The sequence below is a fragment of the Bombus bifarius genome, unplaced genomic scaffold (assembly GCF_011952205.1).
Source record: "Bombus bifarius isolate JDL3187 unplaced genomic scaffold, Bbif_JDL3187 scf7180000007992, whole genome shotgun sequence".
Classification (NCBI taxonomy): Eukaryota; Metazoa; Arthropoda; class Insecta; order Hymenoptera; family Apidae; genus Bombus; species Bombus bifarius.
Window position 1 is genome coordinate 4,298,074 of NW_022884373.1, and position 15,390 is coordinate 4,313,463.

The following is a 15,390-nucleotide window of genomic DNA, read 5'->3' on the forward strand; positions in this document are numbered from 1 at the left end:
ATATTGTATATGATATGGTGCGCGGCCCCCATGGGAGGTCACGGGTGACACCGTAGCGTGTCGTATCGCTGCAATAATAACGCGTAAGCGATACCCGAGCTCCGTTCCCCCGCGTCTAATGCGATATATTATATATGTACTGGCGACCCTTTTACCAGCCGTTCACCATTCGAGTACGAGGCATCGCGTAATCACCTCCTTTGGGCCCTATTCGACGCTTCGCACGCGCGTCCTTTGGAAATCGTCCTCCTCCTGCCTTGACATCGAATTATCCGGAAAGCTGTGTCGTCATTAGGTCCATTATGATCCCCGTTACGGGCATTGTTCCCGTTACGCCGGGTACGCGGCCTCTGGAATATCTTTGGCTAGCCCGAGACTCTGCGGGGAAGCGTAAATTGTCGCAACCTGTCCCGGATACGCTTAATCCCTCCGACTCGATCCGATTGGATTTGCCGAATGGACGTTGATACAGTTTAACGCTTTTGCGGATACTTAGAAGTTTTTCGAGGTATTTAGGAATCGTCCATTTACGGTCGAGCTTTTTGAAGAAGAGGTTTACGAGTCTATCGTGAATGTACATCGTCGCTGAGAGGAATCGTAGCGACTAATCGATTTGATTTGACGATCCAATTTGAATTATCATACGGTGAACGGTATGGTAAGAGATTTTTTTTCTTATCCCAGCGTACCGTGGAAATGGCCATTCGTCTCGTTCGTTGAAACGCGATTAGGAAGTTTTAGAAGGATTCGGAATTTTATTTTCGAGGTGTTGGAACAGAAGAAAAGTATTAACGAATCGATGGAATTTCTGATTCTTGCGAGCGCGTTTTCAATTACGTTTCTATCCGCTAATAATGTCAGTCGAGTGCGCAGCAATAATCGTTTGAAAACGAGCTTTATTAAACAAAGGGGGGCTTAGTAATTAACATCAATCGATGCTCAATAGTCTATAGAAAATGTTAATTGTAAACCGGTAATCACCAACAATTAACGCTTACGCGATTACGCATTAAAAGTCACCGCATTGTGCCGGCTGATTACGAGCTTGAGCAAAATGATACCGCAAAAGTACCAACACGTCAAAAACTGTAAAAACGGTAAAAACTTTCCACCTTTCTCGCTTCTACCATTTTCCCTCTGCCTCTTTTTTTTTTTTTTTTTTTTTTTTTAGTTCTTTATTCGAGTTTCTCTTCAAAAGGAACACGGAACGTCAACGGGGAATTATGCTTCTAATTAAGAGGATAATTACCTCGTAGAAGAAGTTCCATCGGAAATAGAGCAGCGGCCTGCGAGTATCTTAACGTAGTTGTCGCTAAGGTTACTGAAGTATAACGATCATACATCATTCTGTTCGCCACGAACCTAATTTCCGCTCGTGTCACGCGTAATTTCATCTACTTTTTCACGACTTCCCCGATCTCTAATTAGGGATAAACGATCAATCACTCGCCTCTGGAATGAATCAAACTGGAACATTCTTAATGAGACATAGATCACGGATCGCGAGGCCGATACAATTCCATTAGTTGTTCGATAAAAAATTAAATATTCGTTCCTGTGTAACCGAACTCGATCGTATTTCAAACGCGAAAGGAGCTCGCGCCAATTGGCATTGAGGAACGCTCGGTATTTGCGTTTGAGAAAGCGATCGAATATTCTCGAATTATGCATGAAACGACTATAAGGGTGAATTACGTGGTATTGTAGTCGCAGCTATAAATAAACAAGTAAATAATTCTATTCTGTTTGCCGTGTCGGAAACCCATCGTTATTATAGATGGCGATATAATTCTTCGTACAATATTTCCGCGTGAAACAACTTTAAATACAGAATCGAGCGTTTTTTCTTTTTTTTTTTTTTTTTGATTTAAACAATCTAAAACCCCTAAAAGATATTCCCATACGAAGCCAGGAAATTCTCTTGTCCTCGCGGCAGGAAATCGAATCAATTAACATGCCGGCTAACGAGCTGTCGATCAAGTGGACCAGAGGCTGGTTCACGACCAAGCAAGCCGCTACCCTTCTTATCGAATCAACGGGCACGAACACGAAGCCGAACGCCATTATATCGATACCTGGGGAACGAGTCCGGGTAAACAGACCGCGGATGAACGCGGAGAACCGAGGAATATTCCAGTCATGCGTCACAGGGTTAAGGAGAGGGCGTGCTGGCCGCATTGATTTACGTAGAAGAGGACAGGACGTCGAGAGGGAAGACCTGGAGAGGGCCAAGAGGGGTGGGACACGCGCGAAGAGAGAACGAGAGGAACCAGGCAGAGAGAAAGGGAGTCGCAGAATCCGAAGCCACGTAATCGGAATAGTCGATTCCCAACCCCCTTACCTTACGTTCGTAGGCAGCCTCCGTTTCCCTCTTGCTTCTCCTCCTTCCACGTCAGGATCCATCCTCCGGCTCGGAGTCCTCCCTTCGCCAGGAGGTCGGATGCCTGCCTCCCTTTCTGACACCCCTTGGTCGCGTGGATACGTGGTCGAACCACCGCGAGGATACCGTATAATTATCGGATGCCAGGTAACTCGAACGCTCTCGGCCGGTTTTAATTGGCCAATTATCGTGGCGCGAATAGAAGTGGTGCCGTCGGTCCAGATAGGCGTGAAACTTTTGGGGTGGCCGGCGTACAACGAGCGACAACACAGCGCGACTTTCCTCTCTGACGAGTATCTTTTGGCATCGTTGGCCCTGCTAGGGGCCAGCTCGTAGGGAAGATCGAGGCCAACTCTACGTTTTCGTTCTATCTTTGTGTATACGAATACGTGTACGTACGTGTATATGGATGTCCAGGATGAGATAGTGTAGAATGTGTTTGTGCTTACGTGTGTGTGCGTGTGTGTGTATGCATGTGGACGTGAGCGAATCGTGGATCGGGATCAGAATCGGGAGCACGAACGGGCGCAAATTGGTCACGGCTGGTCTGTTCGATCTCCGTTCCAAACTACCCCCCGCCCCTCGACTCTCCTCCAGTTCTACCTTCTATCGTCCCTTCTCTCTTTCGCCTATCGTCTCTTATTCTATATTTACGTCTTTCTCTGGCGGATCGTCGACCGGTATCGTTCGGTCTCTGTCCCGGTTCACCCGATGTCTATCGATCTATCCTTCTCTAGCACCCACACGCCCTATGCCACCCTCTCGCTCCGCTCCTCCTTTTGCCGGTCTAGCCATCTATCTATCAACCTAGCTTGCTCCTCGACTCGTGCACCGTTTCAGAACTATTAGGAACGCTCGCCTAAACCCACATCACTTTGCCAGGTAGGGTAATCCGGCAGTGTGTTCACCTGCGACCTCGCAACCCCTTTCGTCCCCTAACCTATTCGATGGATAACAACCTGTTCTTTTCTATTCCTTCGTACATGATGATCCGATGATAAAACGCGTTTGAAAGTCGCACGTCGACCGTAACACATCTTCCTCTCTCACTTTCCTTGTTTCTCCACCGTGCACAAACACTCTTTGTATTTCTCCATTCGTCAGTATTCGTAAGAAAGCTTTTTGTCAGCGAGATAGTTAAACCGAGTAACGACGAGAGTAGGCACGTGCGGAACGGTGAGCGGCGGCCGCTACTTGGCTACATTGTCGGTGTAAATTTTTAATTAAGCTTTGGTGGCCGGCTGCAAATTGAGCTGCAGCCGGCGCGCCGGCATTCAATGCAGTAAATGCACCGTGCACACCGTACGTGTCATTTACGAATTAAATTAATTTGTTAGTTCTTATGCGGTGGCCGGGCGAGCCGGGCCGAAATAAATTTACGATAATGCTCATTAGCCGAGCGCGGCGAGCGCCGCGTCGAAAATTAGTCCGGCGGCTGCCAACTACCAGTGCCTGGAAAACCATCGCTCTCGTCGTTCCATCCGTCGATGCGCCAGCGACGCGCCGAAAACGATGCGATTACGCGATTCCCGTTCCGCCAGGAACATCTGTACGGCCGAAGTAAAACTCGTCCGATAAAGCGGCCGCGTAGGATTATAAATATTTGATCTGCTTCATTATGCTATCGATTCGCGACGCGGTCGCCGACTCGCGCCCGCCCCCGACCTATTATTACAGCTTATTAACGGTGGATCAGAGGAGCGAGCTTTTCAGCCGCTCTCGTTTCCGCCGCTCAAGGACTCGGAAATATACGTTTCAATCATTTAACTATTTTCCTATAGAGTGAAGTTAGGTTGGGGTTAGATATAGACCGATTTATATCTGTTTGCCATGGAATGATTATATTCGTCTGTCGTCGGTATTTACGGTTAATTAATAAAGCGGATTCAAAGCAAGATATATTTCATCTCACGCATTTGCCAAGGGCGTAAAAATCTGCGGATTTTTAGCACGAGTTCGCGCTTTAGGAATGCCGCTTCGAGACTGTTAAATATCCATTTGCGTTTGATAAATAGGAAAGCTTTCTGAAAAGGATCTGTAATACGAGACACGTCGTCCAGAATCTGTAACGAGCGATCGATATCAGATTCCAGGAATTACGCAATTTTAAGGCAAACAGAACATCCCTCGGGCCAATTAATTGGACCCTTAGCTCCGGAGAAACGTTTGCGTAACCTTTCAGTCGTCGTCGATCAAACTATTAATAGGACGTATCGCGATCGTCTCGCTTGATCGGTCATCGAATGATCCGGTCGATCGTGGACAGAGTTGGAGGAGGGTGGGAGGATGCCACGGGAGCGCGAGTGTCTCTCCAATTTCGTGGAAAGAATCGATCATCGCCGGCAGAGCAGCGGCGTCAATCTCGTCGAACGATTGTGCCCAAGCTAATTCGATGATGATCGGAGGGAAGCTTGCAACATAAACGCGAATCGAACGACAAACAAGGTAGAACAACGCGATGATGCGGCGCATCGAGAGAGAAAAAGGATGAAAAATCGCGACAGAAGAGGAGACAGAGACAGCGTGCGTAGAGGACAAAGGAAGAGAGAGTTGATTGGAGGAGAGGGAGGGCTCGGTATTGCAGGCTCATCCGCCGGTTACGTTCGATTGGCTGGCAGGGCGGTAGGCCAGCAATTACCTAAATGGTCGGGTAAACAATATCCGTGCGCCGAGTTAAGAGCGGCGGCGGTAGCAGCAACAGCACCAGCACCAGCAACAGCACTAGCGGAACACCGTGAACGGGCGACAGTAGCAACGGCAACGGCAGTAGCTGGTTCCTTTATCCGTCGGTCGGTTGGTCGGTCGACCGACCCGTCGACCGGTTGGTCGAGTAGCCAACCGTATAGTATTGGTTCTGGTTTACTCTCGTTTCCACCATGAACCAAACAAAGAACCACGGACGAAGAGACGAAAGAGCGAACGAGAAAGGAACAGAGTCTCCGTTGTATAATATGTACGCGTCCGTGTATACGTGTACGAGTACAGAAGGAGAGAAGAGAGATAGAGTTGGAGATACCCACCATAGCCAGAACGATTATACTCCCGGCACGATTACTGTACACAACGATCCTGGAGGCGCACCACGCGCCCCGCCCCCGCCGGCGAACACACCAAGATCATCGACAAACCCGGCAGCGTTTCACGATCACGAATACCGAGAGCGAGTAAAGCGTGCAACTCCTCCACACACATTCTCCGGGAAACGTTGAACGATGGCAACGTGCGTGGAGGGAAAAGCGTTCCTCCATCGACAGCGTCGGCGGCGGCAGCGGCGGCGGCGGTGGCGGCGGCGGTGGTGGTTAAATCAAAGACAAACCACTTTAGCCGGTCGGATCGCGGGACGGGCTGAGAGTGGGGTGAGAGTGGGCTGGATAGACGGTAGGAGAGGGAGGAAAGGTAGACTCTGTGTGTACATACCCGAGTATCTGGTGAAAGCTCGCTCGTGGGGCCGCGAAACGTCTGCACGCGGCTCCGTTTCGTGTTCGTGCCCATCCATTCAGTCCCGATGCCGATGTCTGAGTACGTCTTCGTATTCGTGTACGTTCGCGCGCACGTGAACCAACACACGCACGCGCACACCCACACAACACACACATACGAACCAACACTGATCGCTCGTGGTACCCACCACGAACAAGGGGTAGCACGTGTGTGCGCGCAACCCCCGCGGAACGCAGTTGTGCACGCCCCTCGAACCATACCGGAATACTCTGGTAAGCCAGCAGGGGTTGGACACGCCTATTCGAGGCGGAACAACACCCCACCAGAGGGTTCGTTGCTTTCCGCTGCGACGACGTTCCTACGACGGTTCTTCGCTACTAATAATACGCCGATATACCACCTATTCAGCCACCATGGCTCTACGTGGAAGTCCCGAGAGCAGATTTTACGGGACGCGTGCGGCTTTTGCCTACCAAAGACACTGCTAATCGCGCGACCGACCACGCTGATCGCTTGGACCCCCGGCGCGACGATATCTCTTTTTTCGCTCCCACACGGTCATCCGTGAACGTCGTTGGTTGTCCCTCGCGGTGCGCGGGCCAGTTCGGTGAACAAACTCGAGGCGTGATACTAACCGGAGCCGTCGGTGTATTTCGTGTAAGGATCGGGAACGGTGTGTAAAACGACAGTTGAGGAATTAGTGATGATCCACCTGGGAAAGTAGAATGTGATATTATCGTCGTCGGTGTAAGTGATGCCTCGAAGAATCAGGATGTTGCACGCTGTTTGAAAGATCGACGCGGATGTGCACGTAAACAAGCGCCGGACAAGTGTTTTCTAGCAACGAGACGGAATGGAGGATCGAGAGGTGAGGTAAAGAGGAATAACCGCGAGGGTTATGTGGAGGATGCAGGAAGGCAGGACCGTGTCGCCTTTAGGACCGGTCGTCCTACCGCGGGAGGAAGCGGATATGCGTGCCGGGCTCTCGCTACCGCCTCAAGAAAGGAGGCACGTGTTGCTCCACGTACGCACCAGCGAGCCTTTTGTGCACTACGACAACGTGCGTCAGCAACACTCGCCGTCGACCTCGCCGATCCTGCGATCCGTCGACAAGGATCAGTTCCACGAGATGGACGCGTCATCGGCCAGGGAGAAGAGGATAGACACCGAAGTCGAGGAAGAAGAAGAGCAGGACGAGGAGGAAGAGGAAGACGGGGAACACGAGAGGAACGTTTCCGTCAGGAGAAATATCGTCGAGGACGAAGAAGACGACGAGGAACAAGAGGAAGAGGAAGAGGAAGTGCATCCTGGGAATAGAAACGGAAGCTATCAGGAGGACGAGGAAGTAGAAGTGGACGTTTGTCGAGACGAAGTGGACGAAAGCAACCCCAGTAGCCCGGTAGATTTAACAGCTCCTTCGTCCAGGGGCGGCGGATCCGATCAGTTCCTTAACCCGTTCGCGAATCGAGGCGTGCATCCTTTCTCGTGTGTTCAGACTGGCGGACAAACCACTGGCCACGGGGCTCCTGTGTACATATCCGCGCATGCCGCCGCTGCTTCCACGGTGATGACTGTCTGTACATCCGGAAACGCAGCCCGAACGACGGGCACGTCGACCGGCAGCATCACCACGACTGCCAGCACCGTACAGGCGAACAAACGATGCCTGGCATTCTCCGTAGAGAATATCCTGGACCCGAACAAGTTCACCGGCGGACGCGTCGTTCACAATCGCGTTCAGCACCGACGACATCGGCGGGCCGACAGCGTGCACGAAGGTGATTAATTATCCGCTTTAGGATCTCCATTCGGGCTGGATATTTACATTTTCTTTGACGTTCGTGGATAAAGAATAAGAAAAGCTGTAACATTGTTTTGTCGTTGTGCGATAATCGGTATGCTTGGAAGATATATCGTCGCTGCTAGTACGAAAAATTAAGAGGGAGATTTGATTCGTTTAAATGGAGTTGACGAATATTGGTCGTCACGAATATCGTCTACGCGACAATGACGATACGCCAATCTATCACAGATACAATATACCGTCATCGTCTTCCATAAATTTCGTCTGAAAGATCGTCGCGACCGATTAATTGGAAAGAATCTGTCGCGTTCGAATGACTCGCAAAGTCTCCTAATCTCCGGTGGCTTTTTCTCCGCGAAGCTGCATGTTTATTGCTTCCTCCTTACTCGAACGGGTCTTCCTCGCCTTGTAACCGTTCGCCAAAACATGGCCCAGCGGGCGCTCTTTTTTCTTCGAGCGACATATGGACCTCGTCTCCCGCGAGATCCCATGATCTTGAAAGTGATTTTTTCGTCTTCGTAAACCGGGTACATCTTTCCTCCTCTTCACCGAACCTCGTGACGCGTGCTGTCTCGCTTCTTCCTCGTTCTAACTTTAGACGCTAGAAGGATAGCTTGTTCTCCATGCGTCTTGCAATTTCGCTCGTTTCAGAGTTATTTGCGTGTACGGGGATTCCGACAAAAGTGATGATGTAGACTCCTTACTGGGAACACGGGAACCAGACCGGTCAAACGTCGCGCAGTTAACGCAGAGGCAACGTTAGATGAATCTAATGCCATTCTCGCGCGACTCGTTCCGTCGTGATCCGCTTAAACGCGTCTCGCGTAGCCTTGAAACCATTTAATCAGCCACTCGAAGAAAGCAAATTCCATTGTTCGCGTCTAACCTTGATATCGAGCTTAATTCGTCCAAGTTTTGTACCGCCGATCGATTGACAGGTAAAAAATAACCGATATGTTCTTATTTATAATAAACGCGTCTCGCGAAGGCCCGAAACCATTCGATCGGACGTACACCGAAAGTAAACACCATCCTTGACGTCTAACCACGATATCGAAAGTAATTGATGGAAATTTTGTATCACTGATCGATTGATACGAGAATAACGATTAGAAAAAATTCTGATTTATAATAGACAAGAGTGAAACAAGGACGGTAGAAATTCGCACGTTTATTAAATTCTTTCCCACAACAAGCGATCTAATCCGAGCGGGCATCTGCCGCGGAAAGCTTATCTTCTCTCGATGATCGAATTGAGAGTCCGCGCGCCGAATCCCAATTTCACAGTTGACTTTCGAATTTAATGGAGTCTGGCGGACAGATAAGAGGAAGAATCCCGGGTACCGATAACGCGGTAGGAGAGGACGAAGAGGGTGAAACGACGTAGAAACAGAGGAAAGGAACTCACCGTTGGCTGATGTAGGGGGTTATAGACGCGGGGAGGGGGTTCGCGAGGGCGGGCTGTCGGAGCGTGACAAATTGCTCCGCTAATCTGCGTTAACCAGTCCTTGAACCCCATCATTATCGTCCCTTTATCCCGGTACGGGACACTGGCTGCAAACGAAATCAACCGACGCTGTGGACCGCATACGTCTTCGACCTCCGAAAATCGGAAAAAACGATCCGATGGACGCGAAGGAAAGTCTGTGGATGGACGATGAGAGGAGAGAACGGTATAACGAAAGAGCGAGGCGATTCCTTGGAGGATCGATCGTGGCGATGAAATCGGGATTACACGATTCTCAGGCCATCCATCTTCCAGGGTGGTCAGGCCACCCATTAAAAGTGCATCAGAGCCAGCCGGCCGATCGGTGAAATCCGTTTCGACTGCTGCTAGCGGCGAACGGTGTCCGCCCCCATGGCAAATCCGGCGACGGAATAATATCGTCGGTTGTTATGATAATCGCGCAGCATCGCGGCGTATCGCGTCGCATCGCGCCAAGCCGCCCAGAAAATTGGCTCTTCTGCATCATAATGACTTCTCTCTCTCCCTCGTTCCCTCATCGTCCCCGCGTTTCATCCCGCCACACTACGCCCTGTCCCCCTTTTGCACATGCCACCGATCGTCGTCGGAGAAGTTCTCTCTCTCTCTCTTTCTCTCCCTCTCTCTCTCTCTCTCTCTCTCTTTCTCTCCCTCTCTCTCTCTCTCTCTCTCTCTCTCTCTCTCTCTCTCTCTCTCTATCACCCCTTCGAAAGACTCGGCGATTCGAAGTCTCCTGGATTTTCCGCTAGATTTCTAGAAAAATTGTAATTACCGGCCGCTACCTCGCCGTTAGATACCGTTAAACGCCACTTCTTGTGTTTTTCTTATCGAGACCGGCTAGATGGTATCGTCGCCGCTCGTTAAGAGACCGATTCCACTGTTGTACCGGTCGAGCCATTGTTCCTAGACTGCGGACGCGTCGCATTGTTCCTGCACGGGGAAATAATATGATAATTGCTCGTATTTTCCCGCTACCTCCTCGCGATAAGGATAACGCGTGCGAAATTTGTGGCCACTTCAAAATAAGAAAGTACAAGCTCCTTCGTAATGGTCGGGGAGGGTCGTTGGAAGATAAAATTCAGAGAATCGCTTTTTAGACAATGGAGTGTAATATAGTGGACTTGTTCAACGGGAGATAATTAGACTACAGCTAACGAGAACAATCGTGTCGAGCCTGCTGTTTAGATCGTCGCTAACGAAAGCAATTTCGACCCCCTACAGTATCCATCAACACCACCGCGATATTTCCAACCCCACTGATTTTAGACAAGTGACCATATGTTTCTAACCTCTGGCTTTGGCTTTTACGAAGCCGTATGTACGAAAAACCGAGATGATTATTCAACTCCTACCATCCATAATCTTGGCTGTCGGCTAATAAAACAAACAGCACCGTTCAATCGAATCGATCACGATCAACCGGCTCGTTTATCTTTCCCCGTTGACTGAGATTCACACCGATCTCAATATCGTCCGTGGCGTCGAGAACGTTTCTAGGCTTCGATCCAAGAGACACGTCTCGCACGCTCTGCCAACGTCATCATCGGCGGCGATCCAAAGGGGAGTGCGCGCGTATTCCCAGATCGCCGCGCTCGTTGTCAAACTCTGTCATTGTGCTTAATGAGGAAAACCGAAATAAGTGTTCCTGACTGTGTTGACGTCCCCTGTGCCCCCTTACGGTGCCCCTGGGGAAGCTACAACCCCCGCGATCGGTTCCCCCGCGTTGGACCCGTGATCATGCTTAATGAAGAAGATCTAAACAAGATAAATGGTTTCGAGCGGCGGTACCGCTATAAAAAGTCGATAAACGCGATAAGAGGCGATTCATTATGGATGCGTTCGAACTTAATTGACCGAGACGCTTTATAACGGTATATGTCGGTGTCGCGTACGATCGATTCGGCGATCGTCAATTACCAAGATGCATGGAAGATAGGTCGATCGCATGGCTCCAAGTCGCTGAAAAATTCATCGTCTCGCTTTTTCCCTGAATAATCAGAGAGCAAAGTAACCCGCGAACACGAGATCGGTCAGCATGAAAAACGTAGTAGCACCTGGTAGCCGATGAAAAGAGACGATCGAGGAACAATATAAATTACGTGATTCAATTAGACGCAATCAATCGGAGCGTACACACATATAGGAAGAGAGAAGGAAAAAGGGAGAGTTGTAGCCTGTGGCTCACGGTGTAGAGCTGAAAGATACGAGGCCGGTGGCGGAAATAGGCAAAGAAAGAGGAAGCAAAGGAGGAAGAGAGAGATGATAGTCGGTCGGCGGCCTGTACGACGGGGCAAGAACGATCGCGCGTTAACGAGATACAAATCCCATTACGGCGTAAACCTTCTCGATCCGTCGCCCCCTACGGACTTGCAACCCCCAGGCACAGTGCTAGGCTACGGGCTATGGGCCACGAGCCACGCCAATTCGGATAAAGTTCCACCGTCTCGCTCTTTTTCCTTTGCTGCTCTCCGTGTATCTTCCTCTCTTCTCTACCGATACACCCTGTGCTGCTCCTGTCCTCTCCGTCCGTCTCTTTCAATCGCGCGCCACTGCCAACCTCTCTCCTTCTCTGTCTCTGGTTTTATCCGGAAACCTACCCCACCCTCCTCCCCCAACCTCCCAGGGGCGCCCCAGCCTCCACGGACCAGAGCCAGGGAATATCTGTCCCCGGGACATCTGCGTGCTGATTGAATCTCCAATCTCCTCTCTCATTGAGCGACCGATTGGCCGCTCTTTCTCTTTCCCTCGTTCCAGGCGGCCGGCTGGTCGGTCGCTTCCTCTCTATGAGTTTCGCGCGTTTCGATCGTTCGTCGGCTAGAGAGATCGGTTGGTCGGTCGGTCGGTTGGTTGGTCGGTTGGTCGGTTGGTCGGTCTGCCAGTTTGCCCTATCGTCGCTGGGATATCTTGCTTGGAATACCTTTTCGCGATTACGGTGTCTCGAGCAAACAGAAATTAAATTAAATGCGGCACGATACGCGGGACCAGCTTTTGCGGCCGCACCGACGACACGCTCGTTAAACTGATTGCCGTGGAACGTAGCACGGCCGCGCGTTTCGAACCCTGTGACTGCGGTTCCGCGATAGCGGTGATGGGATGAAAGGGTTCCTACACGAGGTTGGGACTTCGATTTGGTTATACACTCTTTCGCCTATTTTCCGCTCCGATAAATGGAGATCATCTTTTTTTTCACTTTTTCCGTATAATACGGTATCGAATTCGAACGGCGCATCTTCCGCGTCTCGATGTGAGGACAGGGTGTGAAACAACGGCCGGGATCGCGTTACCGCTTTGTCATGGGTAAACCGACACTCGCGGCGCAATTTTATACCCCCCGTGGTGTAATCAATTTTCGTCACACAACACCGTATCGCTTTCCTTGCTACGGCAATCTTCCTCCGCGAGACGTTCCCCGCCGCTGATCCTCTGGTGTTATTGCTATTTTCAGATGGTGACTCGCGGGGCGAGTTCGCCTGCGGCAGTGGCCAGGAAGACGAGGAGGGCACACCGGACACGGGGATGGAAGACATGGACGAGGACCCTGACGAAGAGGACGAGGACGAGGACGTGGAGATGAGGGTGACGGATCAGGAATCCTCGAACGCTGGCCGGGAGAGTAATACCACCACAACGAGCAACGTTCCATCGTCGAACTGCAAGAAGAGGCAGTCCTCCTCATCCTCGTCGTCGTCCAGCAGCGTGCAAGCGCAGGGTTGCCAAGGTCAAAACCAAACCAGCCAGAATGGAACCAGCGGAAGCGGTGGCACAGGAGGCAAACCTAGAAGAGCCAGGACTGCGTTCACGTACGAACAGCTCGTCGCTCTGGAGAACAAGTTCAAGACCACTAGATACCTGTCTGTCTGCGAACGTCTGAACCTGGCTTTGTCCCTTTCGTTAACGGAGACCCAGGTGAAAATTTGGTTCCAAAATCGGCGAACCAAATGGAAGAAACAGAACCCAGGACTGGACGTGAATAGTCCCACGGTGCCCACCACACCGCCACATCCTCCGCCTTACGCGCCTGCCTTCCTGTTCGCCACGCATCCTCATCAACACCCGCTGCCACACTCGCACACACATCCCCATCCTCACGCCCACGTCCATCATCCGCCGCCCGTGCCACCGCCGCCACCTGGCTATTATCACCCAGCCGCGCCACCTTATCCTCCGACAGGGCCGACGTTCTTCGGTCATCACCTATCCGCCACCACCGCCACGGCGTCCGGTCCTCCACCCACCTCCACGCCATCCTCCACGGGCTTGGCATTGTCGACGCATCCACATCCGCACACGCATCCGCACGCGTAGCGAACTCGACAATCCATCGCGCGGACGTCGTCTTCGCCTTCGTAGTCGTCGAGGTGTGTGCTGGTTGGTTCGACGTTGAGGTCTTGAGAAGTGCAGATTATCGATGAGGAGAAGAGAGAGAATGTGATTGGTATGAAAGAGAGAATATTGTTATATATATATATATATATATATACGTTTTGAGTATCGATGGCGTTGCGGCGCATTGTGTAGATGGATATTTGGATAAAATAAAGAAGGACGGGGGTGAAGAGACTGCGTTTGGTAGGTGAACGTAAGAAGGTGGGGCATGTAAGATGGTGTATGATAGAGGTTTGCGAGTCGCTTTAATTACGTCGACCAAGTGTCTCCTGCGGATTTTGATTCTAGCTTCGTTATTTGTAGATACGTCTTACGTTATGTCCTGAGTGTCAAATTCGTCGAGATCTGCACGAGACACTGTTATATAAATGTATATACCGTGGCGAGAGAGACCACCAATTCCGTTCTTCACCTCCGGGCAGCACCATCGAGGACTCGAACTAAAGGAAATACGCTCTCTGGCTCGTGAAAGTAAAAGTCCGTAGGTTCGAACTCGGATATTTCGTCCGTAGTTTCCACTTCGTGTCCGTTGATCGTCGCACATGGGACGTTTTCGATAGGGTAATCGGTTTACGCGGGGTGAAGTGCGGAAAACGAGCATATCTCTTGGAGGATATTGTCGGGTCGTTTAAAATTCGTCAGCATGCGAGAGAGAGGGGAATCCGTCGGCCAAGCGGTAAGATAAATACGCGGTGATACGCGGCCGAAGAATAACAGGCGCTCGATTACAGCTCCGCGCGTAAACCGCCCCCCTTCCCACCCCTTTTGGCTCGGGTATAATTAAAAAATTAAACGAACGGAGCAGCGAGCGTCGGCTTATTTCGCATTTCGACGCCGATATTCGCGATGACGTTTGTATACGGGCAACGATGACTGTGAAACATGAGTGTAACCAGAGGAACGAAGACAGAGCGAAAAAACAAATGAAAAAGGGGGGAAACGTGAAATTAAAGAGCTGGAATCAAAGCTGTACTTCTCGTCGAGCGGAAACACGCGAGCCTCGTCGTTTCTTTTTTTTTCGCCACCTTCGTTGTAACATATGTCCGTTGGTCGCAGCAAATGAGAGGCCCGCCTCCCCTTTCCGTTTTAAAAACGAAGTAAACTTCATCAAGGGGTTGCGAAAAAACGAAGAAGAAGATGAAAAGAAAGGAGAAAACGCCGGTAGCTGTAAGGTGTGCGTGAGAGTAAACGGAAGAGAAACGGTTGGCCGGGTGTGTCTGTTGCACGTCGCGAATGGATGAGCGCGAAAGGATTTAGCGAGCAAATTTTTTGTGCTGAACTGCAAAAAACTGAACCACGTCGGAACGCAGTGGAACGTTCCTGTGTAAAATAAAATACCGTACGTTACACTCGTAAGCCTTTGCCAGTAAATACACGCAGATTATCCCATACAGCATACGCGCAGCACCAACGAAAGATCGATCACGTCTGTACTCGATACAGGTGCAACTGCAAATCGAGCATACTTTGTCTATTATGCGTTCCCATTTTCAATGATCCTGTAGAATCATTGTTATCACGAATCCTCTTCTAAGTTTGACTATTATACGCCCTCGATTTCAGTTATTCTATGGAACCATCGTTGTCCGTTTACGTGTACTTTACGTATTGCGTGTTCCAATTTTCCATTACTCTATGCGACTCGTCATTGCAAAATCCTCGAACTCTATATTTCTCTTATTTTCGCTCGACTATGTCCTTCCATCCTCCAACCTCTTGAATAATTTTCCTTCGTGAGAAACTACGTATCCCGAAGGTTTTCGTACTTTTGTATAAAACAACTAACATCTCTCGAACCATTCTAAAGTAATTTTTAATCAATTTCGTGGGACTGAAATCCTAATCGTCCCTCGGGTCGGACAGATTCCGTCCGTTTTTTCTCGATCAACCCTCGTT

General features: G+C 50.3%; 1 protein-coding gene across 1 annotated transcript; it reads left to right on the forward strand.

Moving 5' to 3' along the window:
• The first annotated feature begins 4,930 nt into the window (after positions 1-4,930).
• LOC117205616 (homeobox protein Nkx-3.2) lies at positions 4,931-14,923 on the forward strand. Its single transcript, XM_033444223.1, has 2 exons — positions 4,931-7,599; positions 12,554-14,923. The coding sequence occupies exons 1-2, from the start codon at positions 6,720-6,722 to the stop codon at positions 13,411-13,413; spliced, it is 1,740 nt and encodes a 579-aa protein (XP_033300114.1). The 5' UTR covers positions 4,931-6,719; the 3' UTR covers positions 13,414-14,923.
• The last annotated feature ends 467 nt before the right edge of the window (positions 14,924-15,390 follow it).

What these genes read in the sequence shown, in the direction of transcription:
- LOC117205616 (XM_033444223.1), top strand. Translation starts at nt 6,720, where the DNA reads ATGTGGAGGATGCAGGAAGGCAGGACCGTGTCGCCTTTAGGACCGGTC. An exon ending in GGCCGACAGCGTGCACGAAG is followed by an intron (nt 7,600 to 12,553) that starts GTGATTAATTAT and finishes TGCTATTTTCAG; the next exon opens with ATGGTGACTCGCGGGGCGAG.